The 27,759-nt window shown below is 47.8% G+C and overlaps 1 protein-coding gene across 5 annotated transcripts in view; it reads right to left on the bottom strand.

Moving 5' to 3' along the window:
• Positions 1-27,759, bottom strand: part of EMID1 (EMI domain containing 1) — a 211,909-nt gene that overhangs the window by 22,231 nt on the left and 161,919 nt on the right. For 4 of the 5 annotated variants that reach the window (XM_033957153.1, XM_033957152.1, XM_033957156.1 and 1 more), the window contains 6 exons: positions 25,807-25,944; positions 16,555-16,644; positions 15,576-15,619; positions 10,814-10,876; positions 8,465-8,509; positions 5,158-5,202 (listed from right to left, as the gene is read on the bottom strand). In XM_033957153.1, the coding sequence (XP_033813044.1) occupies positions 5,158-5,202; positions 8,465-8,509; positions 10,814-10,876; positions 15,576-15,619; positions 16,555-16,644; positions 25,807-25,944 (425 nt within the window). Of the gene's footprint in view, positions 1-4,212; positions 4,305-5,157; positions 5,203-8,464; positions 8,510-10,813; positions 10,877-15,575; positions 15,620-16,554; positions 16,645-25,806; positions 25,945-27,759 lie in introns of those variants that run through there. The other variant, XM_033957154.1, reaches the window with a different exon arrangement.

Here is a 27,759-nt window from a genome sequence, read left to right on the forward strand (position 1 = left end):
ACTTATTCACCCCCTTCTTCCAGAAAGCAATCATATCAGCAGCAGGAGCAATGTTATCATTACCATCACCACCACCATAATCATTCTTATCACTATGACCATTATTGACACAACCATCATCATCACTAAGATCATGACTGCCATCAACATCGCTTTCACTATGGCCTTTACCAACACAACCACCGTCATCACTAAGATCATGACTACCATCTTCATCATCAGTATGGCCATTGCCAACACAACCACCGTCATCACTAAGACCATGACTATCATCACCATCATCAGTATGGCCATTACCAACACAATCACCGTCATCACTAAGATCATGACTACCATCACCATCATCAGTATGGCCATTACCAACACAATCACCGTCATCACTAAGATCATGACTACCATCACCATCATCAGTATGGCCATTACCAACACAACCACTGTCATCACTAAGATCATGACTACCATCACCATCATCAGTATGGCCATTACCAACACAACCACCGTCATAACTAAGATCATGACTACCATCATTATCATGAGTATGGCCATTACCAACACAACCACCATCATCACTAAGATCATGACTACCATCATCATCATCACTATGGCCATTGCTAACACAACCACCTTCATCACTAAGATCATCACTGCCATCAGCATCATCATCATCATTCCTTTCATTACCATAACTATGACCATTACCAGCACATCACCAACTCTAGGATCATCTCTACCAACAATAGCAGCTTCACCACCATCTCTATGATCATCACTACCATTACGATTTTTATTATTATCGCAGTCACTACCATCAACAGTAGAATCTCGATGATCGTTACTATCATCTCGATGATTATCAACACAACCGCCACTATCACTTTACAATCAACATTATCAGGAACAGTGGAATCAAATCTTACCACCTTGAGAATTTATTGTCCTCGTGGCCTTTAAAGTCAGTTGCTAAAATGTTGTTCAATGTCCCAAACGTTTAAATAGATTAAATTGGAAGATATCAGATCAGAATTGTTTTTATGTTGAAGAAAGAAGCAAAGCTATGGAACGGGCTTACTGATGATTTACAACAAATTAAGAGCTATTGACAGTTCAGAAAGCTGCTTAAGGCATGTTTTTTTCAACAGACATTAATTTAGTGGTTACACATAAGCTTAATTTCAACTGGAGGTGGATATAATGTTGTTTTAATTGTATAATTTTGTTTTAGGATTTATGTATTCTGAATGCAATTTTGTTGAACTGCCAGGACTAAGGATAGCGCTGTATACAAATTGTGTATAATAATAATAAATTACTATCATCATGTAGGAACCATCACACTCTACGACCATTACCATTATCACTATCATCATCGTCATGATCATTATCATCACTATCACTATCGTCATGATCACTATCATCATTATCACTATCATCACGATCATTATCACTATCATCACTATCACTATCACGATCATTATTATAATTGCCACCCTCGCTATGATCAACACCCATCTCCGCAATCAAAACTGCCAATAGCAGCAGCATTGCCACCATTATCTAAGCCATTGCAATAACTGTCTTGTCAATATTAGGTCAATCACCATCACCAGAATCACCATCTTATGACCATAAGCAACTGCATCATTATCATTACCCCTACTATGATAATTATCAACACAGTCATCACCAAATATCTATTAACCCCACTACAATCAAATCAGCCACTACAAATCAATATCATGGCCATGATTGGAATCATTATCAACGCAATCGTCAGCATCACAACCGCCATCATCACTATGAGCATCCCCTCATCATCAGCATCGCCACCATCATCTCGGTGATCAACCTAGCATTAGAAGCAGCAGCGCCGTCTTCATCTAAACCCTTCCATTCTTTCCTGCTCCTTTCGCTCTTCCATACCCAGTGGCGTAGTGAGGATGAGAGGCACCCAGGGTGGTGGTGCCCCACCCCCACCCTCATCTTCGCCCCCTCTCCTTCCCTGATCCCCCTTCCCTTTCCTCGTACCTCTAGTTGTTCACCGCCGCAAGCAACAAGAACTCTTGTGACCCTGTCGGCTTTCTCTCTGACATCACTTCCTATGGGCGGCACCCAGAAGTGATGTCAGTGAGAGAGACTACGTGGTCGCGAGGAGCACGCTGAAGTTGCTGCTCGCATTGGTGAGCAACTAGAGGTCCAGGGGAAGGGAAGGGGTGGTGGGAGAAGACTGGGGGGAGCAGAGAGGAGGAGGGGTGCCGGCAGTTGGGGGAGGACCGTCCCCCGCCTCCCCCTTACTACACCACTGGGTCTACCCTCGGACTTCTTAAACTGTAGTCTATACACACCTACCTCGTTTTAATTGACATTTTCAAAATGCCAATTTAACAAAAGGTAGCAGAGGTGTTCAGGGTCAATCAACCGAGTGTTCCCACTAGCAACCCTATCGAAAGTCCGTGTCAAACTGAACTGTCCATTGTAACTTCCTGGGTAACTGACTCTTGCAATATAATCCGACCTTGGACTGAATAGGTTAACTTCACATAAAACTTCTCATCTTAAAGCAGCGTTCTACCTTAGATTAATCTCTCTGCTTCGTGGCTCGGGTCTTTCAGCTACTCTTCCTAGTCGTGCTTCTTTCTTGGTTCCCAACACATTGTTTGTTTTGAGCAAAATGTGAGTATCTTTACATTTTATCCCAATAAGACGGTTATTTCTTCAATAGTACTCTATTGGAATCGCATGTAGCTCATAAATACTTCTTATTCCAAGTGATGTAATATATGCTATACATTCCGGAAAGCAATTAAAACCGCACTATTTGACAAATTCATCTTCTAAACTGAAACCTCTCCACTTATTAAGTTATATATTCCCTCGGTGTAATATGTTGTCCTCTTATCTATTTCTCATGTAATAAGTTGTACCCCCACTTCTTGCATTCTGTAATTCGCTGATTGTCCAGCCTTCTTCGATGTGAACCACCTAGAAGTCTTCTCGACTGTGGCGGTATAGAAGAATAAAGTTGTTATTATTATTACATTTCATAACTTTACTGAATCTTCAGACCTCAGAAACACCACTCATCGCTCAAATGTTAATCATAGCGATAAGCTTGATGTGGTGTATCCTCACTGGTCCACTTTTTTATCCTAATCGGATTTCAATGTTTAAAGTGCAGTTTTTAAAGTGCAATAGTTTCAAAGTGCCTTAAAGTGCTACTAGTCAAAGGCTTTTACCTATGTACTAAAGGCTTATGACTTATCTTAGTTTTTATGATCGGGGAAACTCGGATCCGACATGTTTCGCATATTCAATGCTTTATCAAGGATCATTTTCCACAATCACTCCGGGAAATGATCCTTGATAAAGCGTTGAATACGCGAAACATGTCGGATCCGAGTTTCCCCGATCATAAAAACTAAGATAAGCCATAAGCCTTTAGTACATAGGTAAAAGCCTTTGACTAGTAGCACTTTAAGGCACTTTTTAAGCACTTTGAAACTATTGCACTTTAAACAATGAAATCCCGATTAGGATAAAAAAGTGGGCCAGTGAGGAGACAACACGTCAAGCTTATCGCAATGATAAATATTTGAACGATGAGTGTTGTTTCTGAGGTCAGAAGATTCAGTAAAGTTATGAAATGTGTAGCTTATAAGAGTGGTTGAATCATATATTACAACACTTGGAATTATCTTTACATTTTAGCCACAACCTGTTTTTTGGGGGGATTTTTTTTTTCTTTCAGATTTCCTACTCTGGATTTGCTCTATTTATTCGGAGGTGTATTGAGGAACCGCTCACACTAGCTTGGTTGGAAATGAGCTCCGCAACATCCTGATTTACATTTACAGATGTAAATAGGACATGGCAAATGTCTGAACTAGAAAGAACTCGGTAGGATCATGGGGTGTTTTATTTTCCTTCTAACTGTTGCATAAATTATTGCAAAGGAATGATAACACGTGTTCATTCTGTATTATCGGCCAATAGTGTGGTTTCCTGTTTAATTCTGGCACTAGGGGCTCCTTTTACAAAGGTGTACTAGCGTTTTAGCGTGCACTAGCCGAAAAATTACTGCCTGCTTAAAAGGAGGCGGTAGCGGCTAGCGTGCACTAAAACCTCTAGCGCACCTTTGTAAAAGGAGCCGTAGGATTCCAATGGGAAGAGAGAATGAAGCTCTTACAGGAAGCAATCTTAACAGATGTGTGCTGTTACATGTCCTGCATACACAGTTTCTTCATCACTTCCTCTCTGAGTCATTCAGGCACATTCGAGTGTAGCCATGTGCAGAAAGGCAGACAGACCTAAAAAGAGGTGGAAATTAGAGAATGACACGGGGAAAAATTCTGTCCCCGTCCCCGGACCACCATCCTCTGCACTGCCCTGTCCCCACTGGTCCTTTCACCGCCCCGTCCCCCATCTCTGCCGTCCCCTTCACCGCCCCGTCACCGTCCCCGCTGTCTCTTTCACCGCTCTGTCCCCGTCACCATCTTCAGCGTCTTCTCCTCTCCATCCCCCCACCCCAAGCACCCTTCACGCGGTCCAGCAGCTCCCTCCCTCCCATGCATGTCCCTCCCTCCCTCCTTTTTCCTTACCTTTTCTTCTTGAAACTGGCGATTTCTATAAGGCTACGAGCTGTATTACAGCCGGAGCCTTGAAGTCGCGTCGGGTTGCCTGCTAGAAAAGTTTCCTCCGATGCAACCGGAAACAGGAAGTTGCATCGGAGGAGACTTTTTCCAGCAGGCAACGCGACGCGACTTCAAGGCTCCGGCTGTAATACAGCTCGTAGCCTTATAGAAATCACCAGTTTCAAGAAGAAAAGGTAAGGGAAAAGGAGGGAGGGAGATGCATGGATGGCCGGCGGGAGAGAGTGGGCTGCCGGATCAAACGCTCGTTCACCGCGCATTCACTACTTGTTCACCGCCCCGTGCTACCATTCACCGCTCCACGGGGCGGTGAATGGCCTTGTCCCCGAACTCGTGGTGACTTTTTTTTTTGGTCACCGTTTTGGCAGGTTACTCGCGGCTAGCCGTGGGTAACAACCACCGTGTCATTCTCTAGTGGGAATCCTCTGTGACTGGTTCTGCAGGGTGAAGGGGTTTAACTCCTGATACCAAGACTGGGCCTGGACTATTGCGTAAGAGTCACAGAGCTTACCGGTTGTCCCTTTTCGCCAGGCTCTCCATTCAGACCAGGATCACCCTAGGAGAAAAACAAAGAGAAATCCAGATACTACTGATACTGTTTATCACTTATATAGCACTGAAAGGCTGCACATTTTGACATTTAATAGAGGGCCCCTGCCCAGAAGAGCTTACAAATCTAACTTGGGCAGACAGACATGACATTGAGGGTTGGGGATACGGAACCCAAGGTGAGAGGAATTAGGAGTCGAAAGCACTCTCCAAGAGGTAGGCTTTTAATTGGGCCTTGAACACTGCCAGAGACGGAGCCCGCCGTAGGGATTCGGGCAGCTTGTTCCAAGCATACGGCGCAACAAGGTAGAAGGGACGGAGTCGGTTTGGCAGAGGAACAGAAGGGCATAACCAGAAATAGGGGATAGATGACAACACATTTACAGGAATGGAAACAGCTGCTGCTTATTGTGGGGCAAAGGGAGCTGTGGGGAATAGAGGGACAGAGACAGATTCCTTTGCAGTGTGGGCAATGCGAGGTAGAGATAGACCACCACCCAATGTAGGACGCAGGAAGCTCTGGGAGATAGAGGATTAGAGGGATGGATACAGCCCCCTCTGGAGGGTGACCAAAACCGAATCTGCAGTCAAAATTCACTGCTCAGTTTTGGCCGAAGCCAAACCTGAAACTGACCACCAGAGTCCCAACCCTTACACAGAATGAGCCCCCACTCCTTCTAGAGGCCAACTAGATTTTGGTTCTGCATTTGGCACCAAAACTGACCCTAAATCTGGGTTTAGGTTTTGGCAAAAACTGACTCTCCCTCCCACCCCTCCCATCCCGATTAGTGCTGCCTAATTCAAGGAAAATTGTTCGATTCGATTCAATCTAGCCTATCGAATCAATTTTTTATTCAATTCGATTCACTTTTCCTGCCCAATCAGGTGGGGGCTTTTTAAATGTCCTGGCGGGTTTATTTTGTAGCCTTTTTACCCATCCAAATCCCCCTTTGCCCTCTTCAATCTCACGCTGGAACCAAGGTGTAAACGAAATAAATAAAGACTTTTCCTCTGGCAGGATACACATTTGAAATCTGGCATATCATAATCACAAAATAGAAATTAAAAAGATTATTTTTCTACCTACCACTGCCACAATCAACATTTGCTTCTTTCTCTCTCTCCTTGTGCATCTCTCCCTTCCTTCCCTCCATTATCATGTGCAGCATTTCTTTCTCTCTTCCTTGCATCATCTCTCCCTGCCCTACACCCTATGACCAACATTTCTTTCTCTCTCTCTTCCCTATGCATGTCTCCCTCCCTCCACCATATGCAGAATTTCTCCCTCTCACCCCTTTCTACCTCTTTGTTTCATCTCTCCCTTCGTCTCCTTCACTCTAACAATCCCTCCTCTCTCCCTCCATGTGCAGCATCATTCCTCCCCTCCCCTCCCCCTGTGCTGTAGTTTTCTATCCCTCCCTCCCATTCTCCTGCACAGCAGCACCCCACCGACCCTCCCACTGTGAGACTTGACATACTTCTGGGCATCTCAAAGCAGCGGTGGCTAGACTTGAAGAGGCAGCACTGTGAACAGGCTGATTGCGGCCTGCCCCATCAGGGATTCCCTCTGCTGCGTCATCAGTAACGTCACTGAAGATGCTGCAGAGGGAAGGGGGGGGAGTTGGTCACTGAATCAATGAGTCTGATATTTTTCAGACAATAAATCAATTTGAATCAATTCACTGAAGTGAATCGGTGGATTGATTTGAATCGGCAAATTGAGCAGCACTACCCACAATCACTTTCCATTTCTGCGCTCTTCTTAACAGAAAATGGGTCACGCTGCTGCCCCCCCCCCCCCCCATGCTGCTAATATCAAAATGGCTGCCGGGACCTCCCTCAGCAGTTTTGGCAGCCATTTTGAGTCAGTGACAGGAGCAGCCAGGAATGAGTGAGCTCCATTCATGCCTCAAAAGAGGCCAATAAAGTACAGTACTAGAGTTTGTTAAGATAGGCCTAAAGAAGGCCTACAGAGTGGTCTTCAGCCTAGGGGGAGGGGCAATGGCATGACCAGTTTTCTGTAGGGTAGGAGTAAGAACATGGAAGTGCACGTATTCTGCCGGGAGAGGGAGGGCAAGTCGGTTTCATTTTCAATTCTGGCTAAAATCAAGTGGATAATTTCAGCCACAGATTCAATTTTGGCCAGACCAAAACCACTGGTTTCGGTCAGCCTCTAATTTCCTCTATCCCACACCCTGCACACCCTTCACTCCCTCTCTCCTGACAAACAGGATAAGTCCCCCTCCTGGACCCACCCAGAGGTTTTCCCAGGCCTCCTGTACATCCTGTGTGGTCTAGTAGCTAGTCAGGGCAGGAGCGATCCCCAGTCACTCCTGTAACATGTCCTCTCTTCTACCAAAATGGCTGCCACAATCTCTAGCGGCAGACTCATGAGACTGCCACTGGACGTCATTTTGAGACTGGAGCCAGCATGGACAGTAGCGATCCCCAGTCACACCTGCCTGTGCCGACTTTGGGGGTGAGGAGGGGAATTCTAGGAAGCTGTGCTTACGGCCTTGAAGACCTTAATTGAGGCTAATTTAGCTTGAATGGAAAGCCCAAAATAGCAGAGGAAACTGCTGAGGCCTTGATTTATTTCACTTTATAAGTAAATCAAGGAACCAGATCTTTTGTATTCATAATGGAGATCCTGGTTTGGTTTTGGAACAGCGCAAGTTTGGTCTCTTCTGTGGCTTTTTATTATTTAGGTGGTATATCCATTATTCAGTTGTAGAAGTTAATTTACCTCTGATTATTAGTCATCAAGTGATGTGCCAGCGTCAAAAGGGGGATCACCTGTAATGTATGTGTATGCATGCATGCGTCTGAGCTCTACAATCAGGACTTAGCATCGATTATTGGAGAGTAGGGTTACCAGATTTTCCCAGGCCCACCCTGTCCCACCCATCCTTGCTCCATCATGCCCTGGTTCTGCCCCGTCACGCCCCCGATCCCGCCCCCAAGCCTACCCCCAGCCCCGCCTCCAATCCCCCCCCCCCCGCTGCCTGTTCTCTTCAGGCAGCTCAACCGTGCATGCATGGATGAGACGCAATGACATCACACCCGTGACATCATCACGTCATATCCGCACATAGGAAAGCTTTTTCAAAACCCGGACAAAGTGCTGGCTTATGAAAAGCAGACCGGACCCCCAGACGACCTCAAAAGGAGGACATGTCCAGGGAATTCCGGACCTCTGGTAACCCTGTTGGAGAGTAAGGGCTGAAGGCTAAGACCTATGAGTTAGGGGATGAGAGCTTGACACTTACAGGTTCTCCCTTGAGTCCTCGTTCTCCGGGATATCCAGGAGGCCCCTGTGTACAACAAGACAGAGATTGCAATGAGAGAGAGCCTACCTAGCACGGCTTGTGTCTGATGCCCATCTGCAGCTCTCTGTGTCTCTGGGCTGGGGTAGGGTTAACAGATAAAGGGACACGTGACCCCACCCTGTTCTGATCCCCGTCACCCCCTGTTCTATCTCCAGTCCCACACGAGCCTTCTCTTCTTCCCTGATCTTGAGGATTGTGTCCAGAGAGCCTCCGAGCATGCGCAAACGCGATGATTTACACACACGCGCATGCATGTGACATCGTTACATCGCATCTGTGCATGCTCAGAGGCCCTTCAGACTAGAGGTCTGCACGGGAACGGGGATCGCAGGAATCCCGTGGGTCCCGCGGGAATCCCCCCTAACCCACGGGATTCCCACGGGACCCCCCTCTAGCCAACGGGACTCCCACGGGGATGGAAGGCTTTGGAAGCAGGGTTCGTCCATATAATATAATGGACACGTCAGCCTTAATAAAAGAGTTAATTACCTGAACAGAAAACAAAAAAAGGGTTCCACTAAAGAGATTCCACAAGGAAAACAGCAGCGCAAACACAAAAGAAACTGTGGAATTGATGATCCTGTCAGAAGTAATTGCTTCTTTTTATGGGGACGGGCGGGGATGGAGGTAATTCCTTGCGGAGATGGGTGGGAACAGAGAGGATCCTGGCGGGGACGGGCGGGGACGGAGAGGATCCTGGCGGGGACGGGCGGGGACGGAGAGGATCCTGACGGGGACGGGTGGGGACGGAGAGGATCCTGACGGAGACGGAGAGGATCCTGGCGGGGACAGAGAGGATCCTGGCGGGGATGGAGAGGATCCTGACGGGGATGGGGCGGGGACGGAGAGGATCCTGACGGGGATGGGGTGGGGACGGAGAGGATCCTGGCGGGGACGGGCAGGGATGGAGAGGATCCTGGCGGGGACGGAGAGGATCCTGGTGGGGATGGGTGGGGACGGAGAGGATCCTGGTGGGAATGGGCGGGGACGGGCGGTGACGGAGAGGATCCTGATGGGGACGGGTGGGGATGGAGAGGATCCTGACGGGGACGGAGAGGATCCTGATGGGGACGGAGAGGATCCTGACGGGGACGGAGAGGATCCTGATGGGGACGGGTGGGGACGGAGAGGATCCTGACGGGGACGGAGAGGATCCTGGTGGGGGATGGGTGGGGACGGAGAGGATCCCGGTGGGAATGGGCGGGGATGGGCGGGGACGGAGAGGATCCTGACGGGGACGGGTGGGGACGGAGAGGATCCTGACGGGGACGGGTGGGGACGGAGAGGATCCTGACGGGGATGGGCGGGGACGGAGAGGATCCTGACGGGGACGGGTGGGGACGGAGAGGATCCTGACGGGGACGGGCGGGGACGGAGAGGATCCTGGCGGGGACGGAGAGGATCCTGGCGGGGACGGGCGGGGACGGAGAGGATCCTGGCGGGGACAGAGAGGATCCTGACGGGGACGGGTTGGGACGGAGAGGATCCTGGCAGGGACGGAGAGGATCCTGACGGGGACGGGTTGGGACGGAGAGGATCCTGGCAGGGACGGGCGGGGAAGGAGAGGATCCTGGTGGGAATGGGCGGGGATGGGCGGGGACGGAGAGGATCCTGACGGGGACGGGTGGGGACGGAGAGGATCCTGACGGGGATGGGCGGGGACGGAGAGGATCCTAACGGGGACGGGTGAGGACGGAGAGGATCCTGACGGGGACGGGCGGGGACGGAGAGGATCCTGGCGGGGACGGGCGGGGACGGAGAGGATCCTGGCGGGGACAGAGAGGATCCTGACGGGGATGGGTTGGGACGGAGAGGATCCTGGCGTGGACGGAGAGGATCCTGGTGGGAATGGGCGGGGATGGAGAGGATCCTGACGGGGACGGGTGGGGATGGGTGGGATTTCTGTCCCCGTGCAACTCTCTACTTCAGACTTGAAGCTTTCCAAAACCTGGACAAAACTGCCGGGTTTTGGGAAATCCATCCCAAATTCTCAATCAATCCTCAATCCTCAATCAATCCTCTAACGAGAGGACTTGTCCAGATTTTCCCAGACATCTGGAAACCCCAGGGTTGGGGCCTGTCTGTCCCTCTGTCTCTCTCTATCTGACCTAGGGTCTGTCATTATTTGCATTTCTGTCTAGACAAGTGTCTGCTTTTGCCTGCACAAGCCGATTTTGTAGATGTTTTCCCTGGTCTCCTCTCCATCTGGAAGACTTGAAGAAGTCGGAGCCCTTCATAAATGCAGATCATACAGCCGGATAGAGCAAAGCAAGAGAAAGTCTGACTCACTCTGTCTCCCTTCTCCCCTCGTTGGCCATCAGTTCCAAGGGTTCCAGGTGTGCCAGGTAAACCCTGGAGAATAATAAGCAAGAACAGAACATAAATGCCAACAGTCAGCATAAGAGCAGGGAATAGCTCTCTCTCCCATTAATCCTACTTTCCCTCATCTCCTCACTGGTATTATATCACTTCTCTTAGCCACATGGTAGCCCAAAGACCATTGTCCTGGGGAACAAGAAGCCCCGCTGCAGCTGTCTAGCATGTGCTGCCGCTTACAGGAAGTGCCTTGTCTGAACCACTCCTTTATCACAGTGAAGATATCACAGAAAGACTGCGACCTTGTGTCTCCATCTGCTGGCAGGATGACCTAAAACCACATGTCTGGCCTGGCAGATCTAGCAGAATGGTAAGGAATGAAGAGTTTTAACAGACAGCAAGATACAGATAGGCGGCGAGAATTTCAGACCTACAAGCTGGGAAAACACAGGAGAAAGCAGATCAAATGGGAACGCAGAGCAGCTTCCCCGTAACAGAGGTTCTCCACAGACGGCAGGGGAAAGAAGTCACGTTCCCTGGCAGCGTCGGCACTAGAGCCTAGAGTTCTACCTTGGCTCAGAGAAATCTTTTTGATGTGGGATAGTAGGTCATAAAGAAACTTGAGACGGGACCTTTGCCACGTGGTTCCTTAGATTATTACACTTTGCGTTGGGAGAAATTTCGCCAAGAGAGTTGTGCACCTACCATGACATGAGTGAACGTCACTCCCAGTCTCGCCAAGTTCAACAGGAAATTTAATGTTTGTTCGTTGCTCTAATTCAAGCTCCGACGCTCTTGCGACGGCACTCAAAACTACGCAACAGCAATAATGAACGCCACTCGGCAAGACACCGCCACACGTCGACACAAACAAAGCCGTGAGACACCGATATACCGAGGCCGTGAAAACTTAGTGCTGCCAACATAAACGAACAGAGGCAAGTTTATGAATTTAATTGGCAGACCTCGTATATCTTGCATTTTAACATTTGCGTGCACTGCTTGGTAATGTTGCATACGGAAGAGCAAACAATCGTGACAGATAACCCCCCACACACACACACTGACCAACCAACTATCATACTCACAGGGGTGCCCTTACTTTTTGGGCTTACGAGCTACTTTTAAAATGACCAAGTCAAAATGATCTATCAACAATAAAATTTAAAAAAAACACAAAGTACACTACGCAGAGAAAATGTTAATTATCATTTGTATTTGGGGTTTTTTTCAGAGGTCAAGACAGATGACATTAAAATACGCAATGTCACCTCAGTAACAACTATACAAAATTAGACAAATATACCCCCTCCCCTTTTACTAAACCGCAATAGCAGTTTTTAGCGCAGGGAACTGCGCTGAATGCCCCGCGCTGCTCCCGACGCTTATAGGCTCCCTGCGCTAAAAACCACTGTCACGGTTTAGTAAAAGGGGGGCCATAATGCAAATATAGACAGCAGACAAAAATTCTCAAAACGGACACATTTTGATCACTAAATTGAAAATAAAATCATTTCTCCTACCTTTTTGTCTGGTGATTTCATGAGTCTCTGGTTGCACTTTCTTCTTCTGTAAAAACTAATATTTCTTTCTTTCTCTCTCCCCTAGCCCCCCCAAGCCATCGTGCCGATTTCTCCACTTCCCTGATTCTTTCCCTACCCCCAAGCCACCAACGCGATTTCTCCCTGCTGCTTCCCCGAGCCAGGCGTGGTGCGTACAAGCGCCGGGCCCACAAGACTTCACCTTCGATGTCAATTCCAACGTAGGGAAGGAAGTTCCGGGCCAGCCAGGCAGCGATTGGTGAAGTCTTGTGAGTCCGGCGCTTGTACGCGCCAGGCCTGGCTCGGGGAAGCAGCAGGGAGAAAAAGATCGCAAAGGCAACGCGATCGACTCGCGTTGCCTTTGCGATCTACTGGTCGATCGCGATCGACCATTTGGGCACCCCTGCACTAATACAATCACGCTTATAGAAAAAAGAAAATGAAAAGAAAATGGGTGAAAACCCACAACTAAAAAAAAAATGACTGAAAAACGAAAACGCAGGTGATGTGCCAGACTTTAAAACTGCTTTCACGACTACCACACAAGCGCCTTACAGCTATCGACACATTTGGCATGCGCCTATGATTCGCTACAATAAGATACGCCTACGATTGTCGCTTATGCGTGCCTACAACATAGCTTTTCCTGTCGCATATATGCCTCTTTCCGTGAACTATTCTGCGCATGTGTCAGTCGCTTTCTCCAACGACTGGTCTAATGGAATTTCCGTCAGCCTCATTGGCATGCACAGTTTTTTGAGCATCGCTCATCGTTTAGACATCGGAAAATTTAACGGCACCATGGGATTTTAACGGGGACTTTTAAGAGAGAAATAGAGAATAAGGAAAGAGCAAGAAAGAGAAGCTGAAAGACTGAGAAAGAAAGGCCAACTCTAACAGACATAGGTAGGGTTGCCAGATTTTCCAATCGAAAAATCCAACCCCCCCCTAGACCCGCCCCCCAGTCCCGCCCATCTCCACCCTGATCCCGCCCCATCCCCGCCCCCCCCGCTTCCTGCTCTTGTCGGGCAGGGAGGTGCTCCGCATATGCGTGGATGCCATGTGATGACATCACGCTTGCATGCGCGGATTTCCTCCCTGCCCGACGCGATTTGAGGAGGCTTTTCAAAGCCCGGACAAAGTGCTGGGCTTTGAAAAGCCGTCCGGACCCCTGGACATTTCCTCAAAAGGTTGACAACATGTCCAGGGAAATCCGGACGTCTGGTAACCCTAGGCCAGGGATAGGGAACCCCGGTCCTCGAGAGCCGTATTCCAGTCGGGTTTTCAGGATTTCCCCAATGAATATGCATGAGATCTATGTGCATGCTCTGCTTTCAATGCATATTCATTGGGGAAATCCTGAAAACCCGACTGGATTGCGGCCCTCAAGGAGGGACTTTGAGATCCCTGCCCTAGACATAGGGAGTGAGCACAGGGGGGGAAGAACGTCACCTTTCCAACCCAACCAAATTCAGAGATATTTTTTGGCAAATTCCTCCTCCACTTGGGATCTGGCACCAGGCGTCTTCCAGGGATTTCTCCCTATTGTATCTTCACGGCACCAACTCTCCCCCCCCCCCCACAACTAGTACGCACAACATATTCAGATAAATCATTGCAAAGATTGTCCCAGAACAAGCACATTGTAGGCTCCCAGTGGGATCTTCTTTGCATGAGTTTTTCCTCCTAAGAAAAGGTTTGTAACATTCCTTGAGCAGGAAGTAACATGACTAACAAATCAGCAGAGAAAACCTGTGCCAAACCGCCTGGATCTTTTGGCTCCATTTCAGCTGGAAGTGAACAGCAGAAGCAAAAGCAAGTCTGGGAGAAAAGATGGAAGGAAGCATTCTGGTGATCCATGTTACCAGACATCCGGACTAGAGAATGACACGGTGACAAAATTCATCACCGTTCCCGTCCCCGCGGATAACCGCGGGAAATAATCCCATGTCATTTTCTAGTGTCTATTTCAACCTCGGTCCTTCTACACCAGCATTCTTCAAAGCAAAGCTTGCGGGTCAGTGATTGTGGCCATTCATACTCTGATTCTTATGTGAGCCAAGGATAATGAAGCCATTGTGACATCACTGATGTGATTGGCTCTTAGGCACTGGTGGAATGAGGCATTATGACATCACAATATCTGCTCTGGATACCAGAGACTGTCATTCTGTAGTGTCTGTTTCAACCTCAGTCCTTCTTCAAAGCAAAGCTTGCGGGTCAGTGGTTGTGGCCATTCATACTCTTATTCTTCCCTCTCTCCTTAAAGAATGACATGAAGATGGTTTCCCGTGGCTATCCGCGGGGACGGGAACGGTGATGAATTTTGTCACCGTGTCATTCTCTGATCCGGACTTCCCCGGACATGTCCTTGGGTCCGGACGGCTTTTCAAAACCCGACACTTTGTCTGGGTTTTGAAAAGCCTCCTCTCAATCGCATTGGGCAGGAGGCAATCCGCGTATGCCCAACCAAAGCAGGCAGCGAGGGGGCGGGACTGGGGCGGAGATGGGACGGCCTGGGGGCGGTTCTAGGGTGTCCGGATTGTACAGTCGTAAAATCTGGCAACCCTAGATCCGTGGTTTCATAAAATGTGCACCAGTCAGGACAGCTGTCAGGTGACCCAGCTCAAAGAGGGAGACTATCCTAGTCCGGATTTACTCAGATGTGTCCAGCGTCCGGACGGCTTTTCAAAACCCGGCACTTTGGGTTTTGAAAAGTGTTGAGCTTGGCACCACGTCTGTAGGATATCTGTGCTTACGCGGATGTGCAGTGACTCTCCAGACGTGGTCCCAATGAGGTTTAGGTGGGGTTGGGGTTAGGTGGGAGCAGAGTGGGGTGTGGCCCTGGGTGGAACATGGAGTGGCCACGCCTCCTCTTTTTTTTGCTTCAAAAATCCGGTAACCCTAGTCCTACGTTTTTAATTGACAACCCTGTGCATCGTGGCGTGTGGAGTCCCTGCTCCTACCGTCAGACCACGGATATCATAATACGATTGGTTATCAGAGATCCAGGACTGGTGTATAATCTCCCTTCTTGAACTAGGCAGCTGCAGCGATTCTGGCCTTTAATGCGACTACATCCAATACCATAGCTGAGGAAGAGGTGGATCCAGCAAGGAAATCAGAATTAAATGATAATAAACAGCAGAGAAAACGGGGTAAACCATTTGACAGGAAAATTTCATTCAACTCACAGTTGGTCCAGGGGAGCCTGGGAACCCAATTGGACCCTTAGGGCCTGAAAGATAAGGAAGAAAAGGTTTACTCAGTCAGTACAATTCTGAAAAGCAGGTCAGTATTCACTGGTCTCGGACTTTAAGTGCCACAGGGGGGGGGGGTCAGGATTTCAGGACATCTCCAATGAAAATGCATACCAATTAAATATATAATTTAGGGTTTATATACAATTATTTCAGTTCAAAATGTTCATTATTCAATACCATAAATGAAGTTACTAATATTTTTTAAATTTTATTTTACCTCATGAGGGGTCCTCTCAGTTTGTATTTTGAAAAGGGTTTTTTTTTTCCCCCCTGTTTTTTGCATGTGTTTATTTAAAGCTTCTCTACCGCTACTAATGACTAGGAAGCCAATTCAGAGCAGTTTACATGAGCGTCTGTAATGGTGTTACAATACAGAGTTAGTGGGGTTTTTTTTAGATGGTTTTCAATACAGACACATTTACACCCTTATTTGTGTGTCTGAGGCCAGGTGTTCTGGTGGGGAGGGAAGTCCAGAAACGTTGGCTGGTGTCATGGCTCCAAGTAGGAAGAAATTTGTTGGCTCTCGTTCAGCTTTAATGAACTTGTAAAAGCCTTAACTTAAAAAATTAGTGAAGACCACTGGCATAAGGGGTTTCGCTTTAATTAGTGGCAGTTATATGCAGAACTCTGGAAGAACAAATCTCTGGCTATGCAAAGTTATTTGTCTAAAACAGGGAAGTGATTTTGGAAGGACATTTATACATTCAGCAGGAAAATTTTGCCACTAGACATGTTATGCGTCTAAGTAAAGCTGCTTAATGAGCAGCAATATCTTGAAACATAAATACATTTTGCCCCACCAAAAGAATGTTTACATTTAAATGTTTTAAGTTATATATTTTAAGCTATACGGTGGCCGAGCTGCTCAATACTGACCCTTAAGGAGTTTGAGAAACGGCAGGCAACTTACCTATTGGTCCAGGTGGGCCCGGTGGTCCAGGTGGGCCCAGTAATCCAGTGCCCCCCAATTCAGTGAATGTGTTGGAAAGGAGCGGGTCACCTGAAATCGCCACAAAGACCAAAAGCATGTTATCATGCAGCTGTTCTACATACTTTATGTCCCCCAGAAACACAAGTCACTTCTGAACATAAGAACAGCCTTACTGGGTCAGCCCACTGGTCCATCAAGCCCATTAGCCAGTTCTCACGGTGGCCAATCCAGGTCCCTAGTATCTGGACAAAACCCAAGAAGTAGCAATATTCCATGCTACTGATCCAGGCCAAGCAGAGGCTTCCCCATGTCTTTTTTTTTTAACTTTATTAATTTTCAAAGCTAATACAAAGTGCCATGAATTATACAGATATTAATAACAAAATAAGAACTTAAATTCCACTAATAACAGTGCAGAAGATAAATATCCCTCCTCTCCCATCCACCAATTTAATCAAGACATGAACCAGAAAGATATCCCCCCCCCCACCTACCCACCCTGTCCTGGATATGTATAATAATAAACAAAAAATTTAAACCAAAACAACTATGATCATTCAACTAGACCTCTCCGCAGCCTTTGATCTAGTAGACCACGACATCCTCTTACAAACTCTAGACTCAATAGGAATTACAGGAAAAGTTCTAACATAGTTTACAGGATTCCTACAATCCAGAACTTATAGAGTCAAAACAAACAAAGAAAAATCAGAACCATGGTCCAACCCATGTGGAGTGCCACAAGGATCTCCCCTATCTCCCATACTCTTCAACTATACATTGCCTCCCTAAGCTCCTACCTAGACAAACTAGGTATTACCTCCTACAGCTACGCAGATGATATCACCATACTCATCCCCTTCGACCAACTTGAGCCCTCCATGATAGGCACAATACACGGAACACTTGAAACAGTAGCAACATGGATGAAAGAACACAAACTAAAACTTAACCCGGGACAAAACAAACTTCATCCTCCTTGAAAACTGCAAAACCTCAACCTTGATTAACCTAGTAATCAACTCAATCTCATACCCCATTCAACCCACGCTAAAACTCCTCGAGTACTGATAGATAAAGGCTGTACCATGCAACCACAAATCAACAAAATATTAAAAACATCATTCACCACTATGAGAAACCTAAGACAAGTTCGAAAATTCTTCGACAGAAAACAAGTCCAACTCGTAGTTCAATCACTAGGCCTAATAGACTACTGCAACATACTATATCTCCCCTGCCCAGCAACCACGATAAAACAACTTCAAACAATACAAAACACAGCCCTAAGACTTATCTATTCATTGAAAAAATATGACCACATCACAGAGGTACACCACGACTCACACTGGCTCCCAATATAAGCCAGAGTACACTTCAAATTCCACTGCCTACTATTCAAAGCTATAAACCGAGACAGCCCTACCTACTGGAACAATCGACTTACTCAATCCACTTCAACCAGACACAGGAGAACCCACTCAATATTCACATACCCACCAACCAAAAATGTCAAACGAAAAAAATGTATGATAACCTACTGGCCACCAGAGCAGCGAAACTGGACAGACAACTCACCAATCTGTTGACTTCAACCACAGACTACAAACCTTCAAAAGAGAAACGAAAACCCTACTCTTCAAAAAAATACATAAAACCAATATAACACAACCAATAATGTTCTCAATCCCGCCTACATTACCAATGTTCAATCTATTCCTAAGTACTTCTTCATATCTTATCAATATGTACTTCTTAAGATCATAGCCATTCTTATGTAATCTGCCTTGAACCGCAAGGTAAAGGCGGAATAGAAATCACTAATGGAATCACGTAATGGAGTGACAAAGGATGTCAAAGGACCCCAAACCAAATTAAATAATTTGCTATGCCATAACATATCCGCATTCATCTTTTCGTATTTGTAACCTAAACATAAACTGGCCCACCAAATTGGATCGCAATTTTTCCAATTGCGGGTTATCATTTTCATATCTATCCCTGTCATAATCAAGAAAAGGGAGGTTTGATATGCAGCAATGTTCCACATATAATTGCCTCATACGTCAAAGGGATTGTTGATTCCAGTATGAGGTTAATCTGTCCAGAAGCTGAGTATCAAAGGACAATAGAACAACAGATGATCCAGTGTTCCTATGTCTAGATGACAGTGCCAGCATCCCCTATGTCTTAATAACAGACTATGGACTTTTCCTCCAGGAACTTGTCCACACCTTTCTTAAAACCAGCTACGCTATCCGCTTTTACCACAACCTCTGGCAACGCATTCTCTGAGTGCATTTGTCCAGCAGCAAGAAGCAATAATGTCCCATACGTGTTAATACAGTGCATCCGTCCAGCAGTGACAATCAGTAATGTGGATCACGCCCCAGTTGCTATAATGCAAACACTTTCAAATGAGAAGGAAAAGAATCAGTTGATGGAATGAAGGAGACAAAAGGAAGAAGAACCTAACCGTTGATATTAGCGAGCAGTGGTGCAGTAAGGGGTGGGGGTGAATGGGGGTGGGGGCAGGCCGCCCTAGGCACCGGTTCCACTCATGATCTCCCTTTGCCGCCTCCCACGTACCTCTTTAAAAATCTTTGCCGGTGCAAGCAACTATTCTAGCCTGCCTGGCTCCCTCTAAATTACGTCCAAGTCACGGGGCTCGGAAGTGACGGCAGAGGGAATGCCAGCGTGGGCATCAGGCTGGAGAAGCTGCTCACACAGGCGAAGATTTAGAGCACCGGGGTGGGAAGGAAGGGCGTGAGTGTGGTGGGCGGAGGGGAGGGCACAGAAGGAGCAGGGATTAAGTGGAGATGAGAACATAAGAATTGCCGCTGCTAGGTCAGACCAGTGGGCCATTGTGCCCGGCAGTCTGCTCACATGGACAAAGACCAGTACTCCAGCGCCTCGGGCACCTCTTACCCTCGCTACGCCATGGTTAGTAGGACTTCCGAGTGAGGGTCTGGACACAGGACCTCACTTTTCTAGGCACTTCCAGCTTCAGCCAATTAGGTGTTGAAATCGTCATGCTTAATATTTATCTTAACGACATAATTCCGGACGGGTACCAGAGAATTGGGATTAGTAGGCCTTGGTGACTACAGAGAGTGCACTCACCCTGTATTTGGGGACTGTGGCAGATATAAAGTTAATTCCTGAGGAGAGGGAAGAGGCCGAACCACAGCCCTGGCGTTACTGTCTGGGCATGCAGTATTTTTGTAATTCGCGACCTTTTCCTAACAGGTCCTCTCGGAAATGTATTAGCGTACTGTACTTTTTTATATTTTTGCATTCTTAAAGTTGATGTAAACCGCCTAGAAGTCGCAAGATTGTGGTGGTATAGAAAAATAAAGTTATTATTATTATTAAATTCTGGGGGAACGCAGCGGCCTAGTCCTGCCTGCGAGTGAGGCAGTAGGAAACAGCTGTGGTTTCTGCTACCTGCTCGCACTGAGCTCACAGGCCTTCCCCAGGACCAGGGATTTCCAGGAAGTCTGCTACAGCTGCTGTGGAATTTGCTGAACCCTGTGTTGTTGGAAAAAGTAAGGAATTCTGTGAAAACGGAGACCAGCAGAGGGTGTACAAAACCGGCCTCTGTTTCTGCAGTTTCTCTCTCCTCCCTCCAGTTTCAGTCACCGTTCCGAATTTATTTCTCTTCTTCCCGTATAGACACCTTGACCGTTTTCTGAGAAATTTTGGTGACTAAATTTTGCTGCTTCCAGCTGTGGGGATAAGCGTGTGAGCGCAGAGGCTACTGAGGGGTGACAGCATCTGTGCAGAGAGGAGGAGTGAGAAGTGGGAGTGTGCGGTGCAGTGGTTAGAACTAAAGGCTCGGCGTCCTGAAGTTGTGGATTCAAATCCCACACTGCTCCATGTGACCCTGGGCAAGTCACTTAATCCCCATTGCCCCAGGGAAAAATGCTCGAGTACCTGAATAATTTGTAACATAGAATTGTAGGATATACAAAATATAAATTAAGAAAAGAAAGTACAAGTGTGGTTTGAAAAATTTGATTTTAAAAAAAGCTAGTTAAAAGTCCAGCAAGTTTCCAGTGTTTTCTTTTCTATTTCTATTCCCTCTTCTATCTTTATTTTAATTAATTTATTAATCTCCAGGTACTTTAGTTAGATTGTGAGCCTTCGGGACAGAAAGGGAATTTTTTTAAGTACCTTTATTATTTTCATATTTTTAATTTTAATGTATATTTTCTGTAAACCGCTTAGAACTTAACGGATGTAGCGGTATATAAGAAATAAATTACATTACATTTTCGTATTGTAGGAAAAATAGGTTTTGTCAAACTCTGCAAAATACTCAGCAATGGCATTGAAGACTTAAAGGACTATGATGCCACCTCAGGGAAATTTACCAGACTTTCAAACCACCCTCGTAAGAGCACATCAGAGAGTCAGAAAAACAAACCCCCAGATGCAGGGGAGCAGGTGAACCCCGGAACGTAGGGCAGTGTATCGCAAACCATGTGCCGTGGCACACTGGTGCCTCCCGAGATTTCAGGTGTGCCATGGGACGCCGGGGAAGAGGAGAGACACCAATGCTGGCTGAGTTGCCTACAGGATGTACCTCTCATGCTAAGAGTCACATCCTGTAGGCAATCAGCCAGCGCCAGTGCATCTCATTCTCTCTGCGTGTCTTCCCTTCTGGCGCACCCCCCTCCCCCCACATCCACACACACTGGTGACTCAGGTCTTGTCTGTAGGGGCCTTTGCGCATGCACGGACATCGCCATCAACATCCGCGCACTCCAGATGCTTCAAGCCGCAGACGCTGCGTTTATCATGACGCAGCTTGACCAAGCTTGGGGAATAAGGGCAGGCTAGAGCCCAGCTGTAACAGAAAGATGCTTTGTTTTAGGCTCGAGCCTGGGCAGGCTACATTACTCTCATGTTTTTGTGTGGTGGTTTAGAGAGAGAACTCCAATTGAACTGCAGTAGATATCAAGCAACAGAAAACCAAAGGAAAATACTGCAGAGACGATATACTTGATGCCAAGTCTTTATTTATGTTACTGAGCGTTGTTTTTGCAACGTGGTCCACCTTGATGATACGGGAACATGGAGCTGACACGGTCCATGTTTCGATGAACACATCTTCCTCAGGGGTCCAGGTTGGTTCCAAAATGGGCCACAATGACATCCAAAAGGTTATCATGTCGCTGTACCGGGACATGGTACGTCCTCACCTGGAATACTGCGTCCAGCACTGGTCGCTGTACATGAAGAAAGACACGGTACTACTCGAAAGGGTCCAGAGAAGAGCGACTAAAATGGTTAAGGGGCTGGAGGAGTTGCTGTACAGTGAGAGATTAGAGAAACTGGGCCTCTTCTCCCTTGAAAAGAGGAGATTGAGAGGGGACATGATCGAAACATTCAAGATAATGAACGGAATAGACTTAGTAGATAAGGACAGGTTGTTCACCCTCTCCAAGGTACAGAGAACAAGAGGGCACTCTCTAAAGTTAGAAGGGGATAGATTCCGTACAAACGTAAGGAAGTTCTTCTTCACCCAGAGAGTGGTGGAAAACTGGAACACTCTTCCTGGGACTGTTATAGGCGAAAACACCCTCCGGGGATTCAAGACAAAGTTAGATAAGTTCCTGCTGAACCAGAACGTACGCAGGTAAGGCTAGTCTCAGTTAGGGCACTGGTCTTTGACCTAAGGGTCGCTGCGGGAGTGGACTGCTGGGCACGATGGACCACTGGTCTGACCCAGTAGCGGCATTTCTTATGTTCTTATGAAATGCATATCAGTGACTGGCCCCCGGAGGGAGATATGTTCATCGAAACCCTTATCATCAAGGTGGACCACATCGCAAAAACAACGGTCAATAACAGAAATAAAGACTTGGCATCAAGCACATCGTCTCTGCAGCATTTTCCTTTGGTGTTTTTGTGAGGTAGTATAGTTTGTCCACACAGAAAGAACAAAGGACACCACCCTGACCATGTTACCGAGACTGATAACCCCTGATACAAGTAATCCACCGAAACATGGGCCCTGCCGGGTCCCTCATTAATGTCTGGCTACAAACCCACTTCTTAGAGGCTCATTGTATTTTGTTGTTTGGCTTTAACTGAGGAGGTGTGCGAGATCTATGTGAAATAATGGAGGTGCTGTACAAGGTAGCTGCGTAAGAGAGGAAGTGTGCAAGTTGGATGTGGGGGAGGAGGGAGCTGTGAGTGTGTAGCTGGAGAAGCCTGCAAGGTAGGTGGCAGAGTCAGTATGCGCAGTGACCAAATGGATTTGAAGAAAGCCTTGTGGGAGATTAAGGAAGAGGATTCTCTGCCCTGGTTCAGCCCAGGATCTCCCCAGACTGCTGTTTGGACGGCAACTGAAATGTAAGGGGGCCAGAAAGTGAAACCTAATCCATTCTGAAGCTGGATGGGGAGACGGAGGTTGTTCAAAGCCAGAGGCCCTGCTCCAATCTTGGCATCACTCCCAGGGCTTCCCTGTCTCAACTGGTATTTATTAGAGCTGCCTGTCTCTCCACTAGCAGCAAAGGACTGGCGCAGAGACCCAAAAGACCCCCCCCCCCCCCCCCACACACACACACACACAGGAAAGAAAAGCCCAGATCCCAAGAGACTCTGGAAATATGACATTTTCTTCTGTTCAATAAAACTCAGAAAAAAAGATCACTTATTCCCTCTCTAGTTTGCTTAAGATCCCTCTACCTCATCTTGGCTGTTCCTTCAGTTGTAGAGAAAAAGACCAAAGAAACACTTTCCAGAGAACCAAAAGGCAAAAGAGATAAAGATGTCCATTCTGTGCTGGGCTGGTGCAAGGCTATTAGACACACAAACAAACCTTCAGTCTTGCATCCCACCCCCCACCCCCCCATTAACTTACAGGCCCTTTAGGTTCCTGCCCCCCAAATCACAATCACCCCAACACTCATCCAGACCTGCCAACAGTGGCGTACCAAGAAGGGGGGGCAGTCCGTCCCGGGTGCAAGCCATGATGGGAGTGTTCCCGGGCTTGGAGTCATGGTCCAGGAACTTCCCTTCTCACGGCCCTCCCAAGGCTCTGGGTAGTCCCTGTGGCCCAGCATGTTCCCAGCCTTCTCGCCTGTCCGGTCCGATGGCCCTTTTCCTTCCGTGAAGCTGAAAAAACTGCCAGCCTCGGCAGTGATTCAGCTACGTCACCCACGGCTCCCCTTCCTGCTTTCTGCGTCTGCCAATGATGCAACTTCCTGTTTCTGCCCGGGTGGGTTGCGGCAGAGGCAGACACGGAAAGCAGGAAGGGGAGCCACGGGCGACGTAGCTGAATCACTGCCGAGGCCGGCAGTTTTTTCAGCTTCACGGAAGGTAAAGGGATAGAAGGCTGGGAACATGCTGGGCCACGGGGAATATCCAGAGCCTTGGCACCGGGCCGTGAGAAGGGAAGTTCCCGGACCATGACTCCGAGAACACCCCTCCCATGGCTTGCACCTTGGGGAACATTACTAAAAATGTTTTTTACATGGGGGTGTCAAAAAATGACGGCGGGGGTGTCAAAAAACAATGGGCCCCGGGTGTCACATACCCTAGGTACGTCACTGCCTGCCAAGGCTTTAGCAGGTCTCCCGCTGACTTGCCTCTCCGTGCCACGATGGCAGGAAAGCCTTTCATAACAGGTCACTTCCTGCTGCTGCCAATCCTGCAGCAGCAGGAAATGACCTTTTAGGAAGGCCTTTCTCACTGCCCTGACACAGGGAGGCAACTCCTTATGCCTCTGGCTGCCAATCGGATGAGCCAAGGGCGGAGTGCTAGGTAGCAGGGCGAAGCGATGGGTGGGATGAAGCAGGACAGGCTGGGGGCTCACCTTGAATCACCTGCTGAGTCGGTCAGCCCTAACAGCTTTGCCCTTCCCAAAATAATCTGGGTCCATGTAAGGTTACCAGATGTGTGGATTTCCCAGGACATGTCCTTCTTTTCGAGGACACGTCTGGGGGACCGGACGGCTTTTCAAAACCCGGCACTTTGTCCGGGTTTTAAAAAGCTTCCTCAAAATCACATCGGGCAGGAGGGCATCCGCCCATGCCCGGATGCACTCCTGCCCGACAAGAGCAGGCAGCGGGGGCAGGGCTGGGTGGAACTGTGTGGGCCTAGGGGCATCATCTAGGGATCCGGATTTTACTAAAGTACAGGCTTGCCCAGTTCTGCCCATGTCACGCCCTGTCTCACCCCCAGCCCGACTCCCCCGTAATCTGTTTGTGTGTCGGGATGGCATCCGTGCATGCGGCGCGATGTCATGTCTGCGTGTGACATCACCGCGTTGCATCCGTGTGTTCAGACCCCCAGCCATGTCCTCAAAAGGAGGACATGTCCGAAGAAATCCGGGCGTCTGGTAACCCTAGTCTCCCCTGTAATTTCTTTGTGTGGTCATCAGCCTGTATCAATTAACTTTTGACTGCAGCTACTGTTTGGCATCTGCTTCCTCCCCCTCACTTTCCCAAGGCGGCTGCCTAATGCTGTCTAACAGTTGAGTTTGTCTGACTAGATTGTAAGCTCTTTGGAGCAGGGACTCTCTCTTCTGTGTTTTGATCTTCAGCACTGTGTAAGCCGGTGTCAGGTCAAAAGCGCGCCGGGACAAAGGCGCGCCCAGACAATTGAGCGCAGCGCGGATGCGCGCGCCGCTTTAAATTACTGTTTTTAGGGCTCCGACGGGGGGGCATGGGGGGGAACCCCCCCCACTTTACTTAATAGACATCGCGCCGCGTTGTGGGAGGTGTGGGGGGTTGTAACCCCCCACATTTTACTGAAAACATAACTTTTTCCCTGTTTTTACGGAAAAAGTTAAGTTTACAGTAAAATGTGGAGGGTTACAACCCCCAAACCCCCCATAACGCCGGCGCGATGTCTATTAAGTAAAGTGGGGAGGTTCCCCCCCCACACACCCCCGTCAGAGCCCTAAAAACTGTAATTTAGAGCGGTGCGCGCCTCCGGCTGCGCTCAATTGTCCAGGCGAGCCTTTGTCTTTCGCGCCGTTGTCTATGAACCGTGTAAGCCTGGTAGCCGTATAGAAATGATAAGCCAACCCCGATTCTGTTCTGTAACTTGATGGAAGAGAAAAATACATTGAAAATTGAATGTTAAGTGTCTCCTAAGCGCAGACTGCACAAGACGTTACCACATACTCCGACGAACCTGCACTACCACCTGACCTGAAGCTGCCCTGCACACGCTATCACACACCTCCTTGAAGAAAGTGGCAGATCTGCTTACCGTGCTCGTATATTCGAGGAATTGTTGGGCCGAGTGGGGCAAGAGGGCCAGGAGGTCCCGGAGGCCCCTGTGGACCAGGGAAACCTCTCTCTCCAGCAGCACCGGCAGCACCATCTCGCCCAGGTTTTCCTGGCGGACCTACACAAAGAAAGTAGGCGGGAAAAAGAATTAGCATTGCCTAGTCTGGGTGCAGTGGTGTACTAAGCGGGGGTGGGGGCTCTCTGCCCAGCCTCTTCCCACTCCTCCCCTCGCCACATGTGCCTCCTTCCCTTCCCCAGTATCTTTAGTTGTTCACCGCCACAAGCAACAACTCTAACGTGCTCCTTGCGACCCCGTCGTCTGCCGCGCACAGGAAGTGACATCAGCGGGAGAGACGAAAGGGTCGCAAGGAGCACGTTGAAATTCTTGTTGCTTGCGGCAGGGAACAACTAGAGGCACGTGGAAGGGGGGGGGACGCGCGTGCAGCAGGGGGCTCGGGGAAAGAGCAGGGGGTGGAGCCAAGCAAGGGGAAGGGACACCAGCACCCTGGGCACCTCTCACCCTCGCTTTGCCACAGTCTGGGTGGTTCTCTGGTAAATGCTAGGCATCACAGCAATGGAACCTGGGGCCAGATTCTGTAAACGGCGCTTAAATCGGCAGCCGTGTGTCAATCGCGCCTAGGAGCCATTAAAATAATTGCGGCTAATGGTGCCTGCCAGAAAACGTAGACTTTTGCAATGTAAGTCAGGATTTTACTAGCCTACAATGCAGACGCCTGAGTTCTTTAGTGAATCGCTCCCTATCAACGCCCACTTAGGCGTAAAGCACCATTAGGCATCCTGCTGTAGACGCGATTACAGCACCTACATTGAACGTTATGAGAGTCGCTGTAGCCCATATTCTAAAGGATCGTCTTGCCTCAACCAGAAATTGTGCATTTTTTTTTCTTTAGTTCCAATTGAGAAAGGAAGAATCTTTCCAAAATTTTAAAAGATATCTAAAGGCACATTATTTTCAATTGACCTTTTCTTGTTCAAAAAGTTTTATTGAGTTTTATAGTTATAGAACTGACGGGATGTGAATTCGGGAATTCAATCTGCATTTATATATTTTTAATTTTCATTTAATTTTATAAATTTAGATTGTTATGTAATATTATGTATTAGAAATTTCTTTTCTATTTAAATAGATTTCTTATCATAATTTTGATTGAATTATGTTGTAAACCGCTTTGATCCTTTTTTGGCTATATATGCAGAATGTAAAGATTTTAATAAACAGAGGCCTCCCAGCACCTATTTTTTAATGAGTTTTTAATTACCGTGCCGATTAAAGCCATTAATTTAGGCAGCAGTAGGACACCTACCACTACCTTACATGGCACCATTTCTAGAATACTAGCTGATCACCTGGTGTTGCCCGGATATCCCAATCTCAACAGCAAGCCCTCTCTATGGGGCTGAACTTGGACTTAAACGGCATTGGGAGTGTCTCAGCGAGCCCGAAAAGTATGGCTTAAGACACTTATCTTTCATATCCTGTAGTTGGGCCTCATGCTGCTGTACTGTCTCTGAAGATCTAGATGTAGTAGCTCTCTCTTTCATATCCTGTAGTTGGGCCTTATAAGCACATAAGCACATAAGCAATGCCTCTGCCAGGTCAGACCTGAGGTCCATCGTGCCCAGCAGTCCGCTCACGCGGCGGCCCAACAGGTCCAGAACCTGCGTAATAATCCTCTATCTATACCCCTCTATCCCCTTTTCCAACAGGAAATTGTCCAATCCTTTCTTAAACCCCAGTACCGTACTCTGCCCTATTACATCCTCTGGAAGCGCATTCCAGGTGTCCACCACCCGCTGAGTAAAGAAAAACTTCCTAGCATTTGTTTTGAATCTATCCCCTTCTAATTTTTCCGAATGCCCTCTTGTTCTTTTATGCTGCTGGATTGTCTCTGAAGCTCCAGATGTAGCTTTG

The sequence above is a fragment of the Geotrypetes seraphini genome, chromosome 8 (genome assembly GCF_902459505.1).
Source record: "Geotrypetes seraphini chromosome 8, aGeoSer1.1, whole genome shotgun sequence".
Classification (NCBI taxonomy): Eukaryota; Metazoa; Chordata; class Amphibia; order Gymnophiona; family Dermophiidae; genus Geotrypetes; species Geotrypetes seraphini.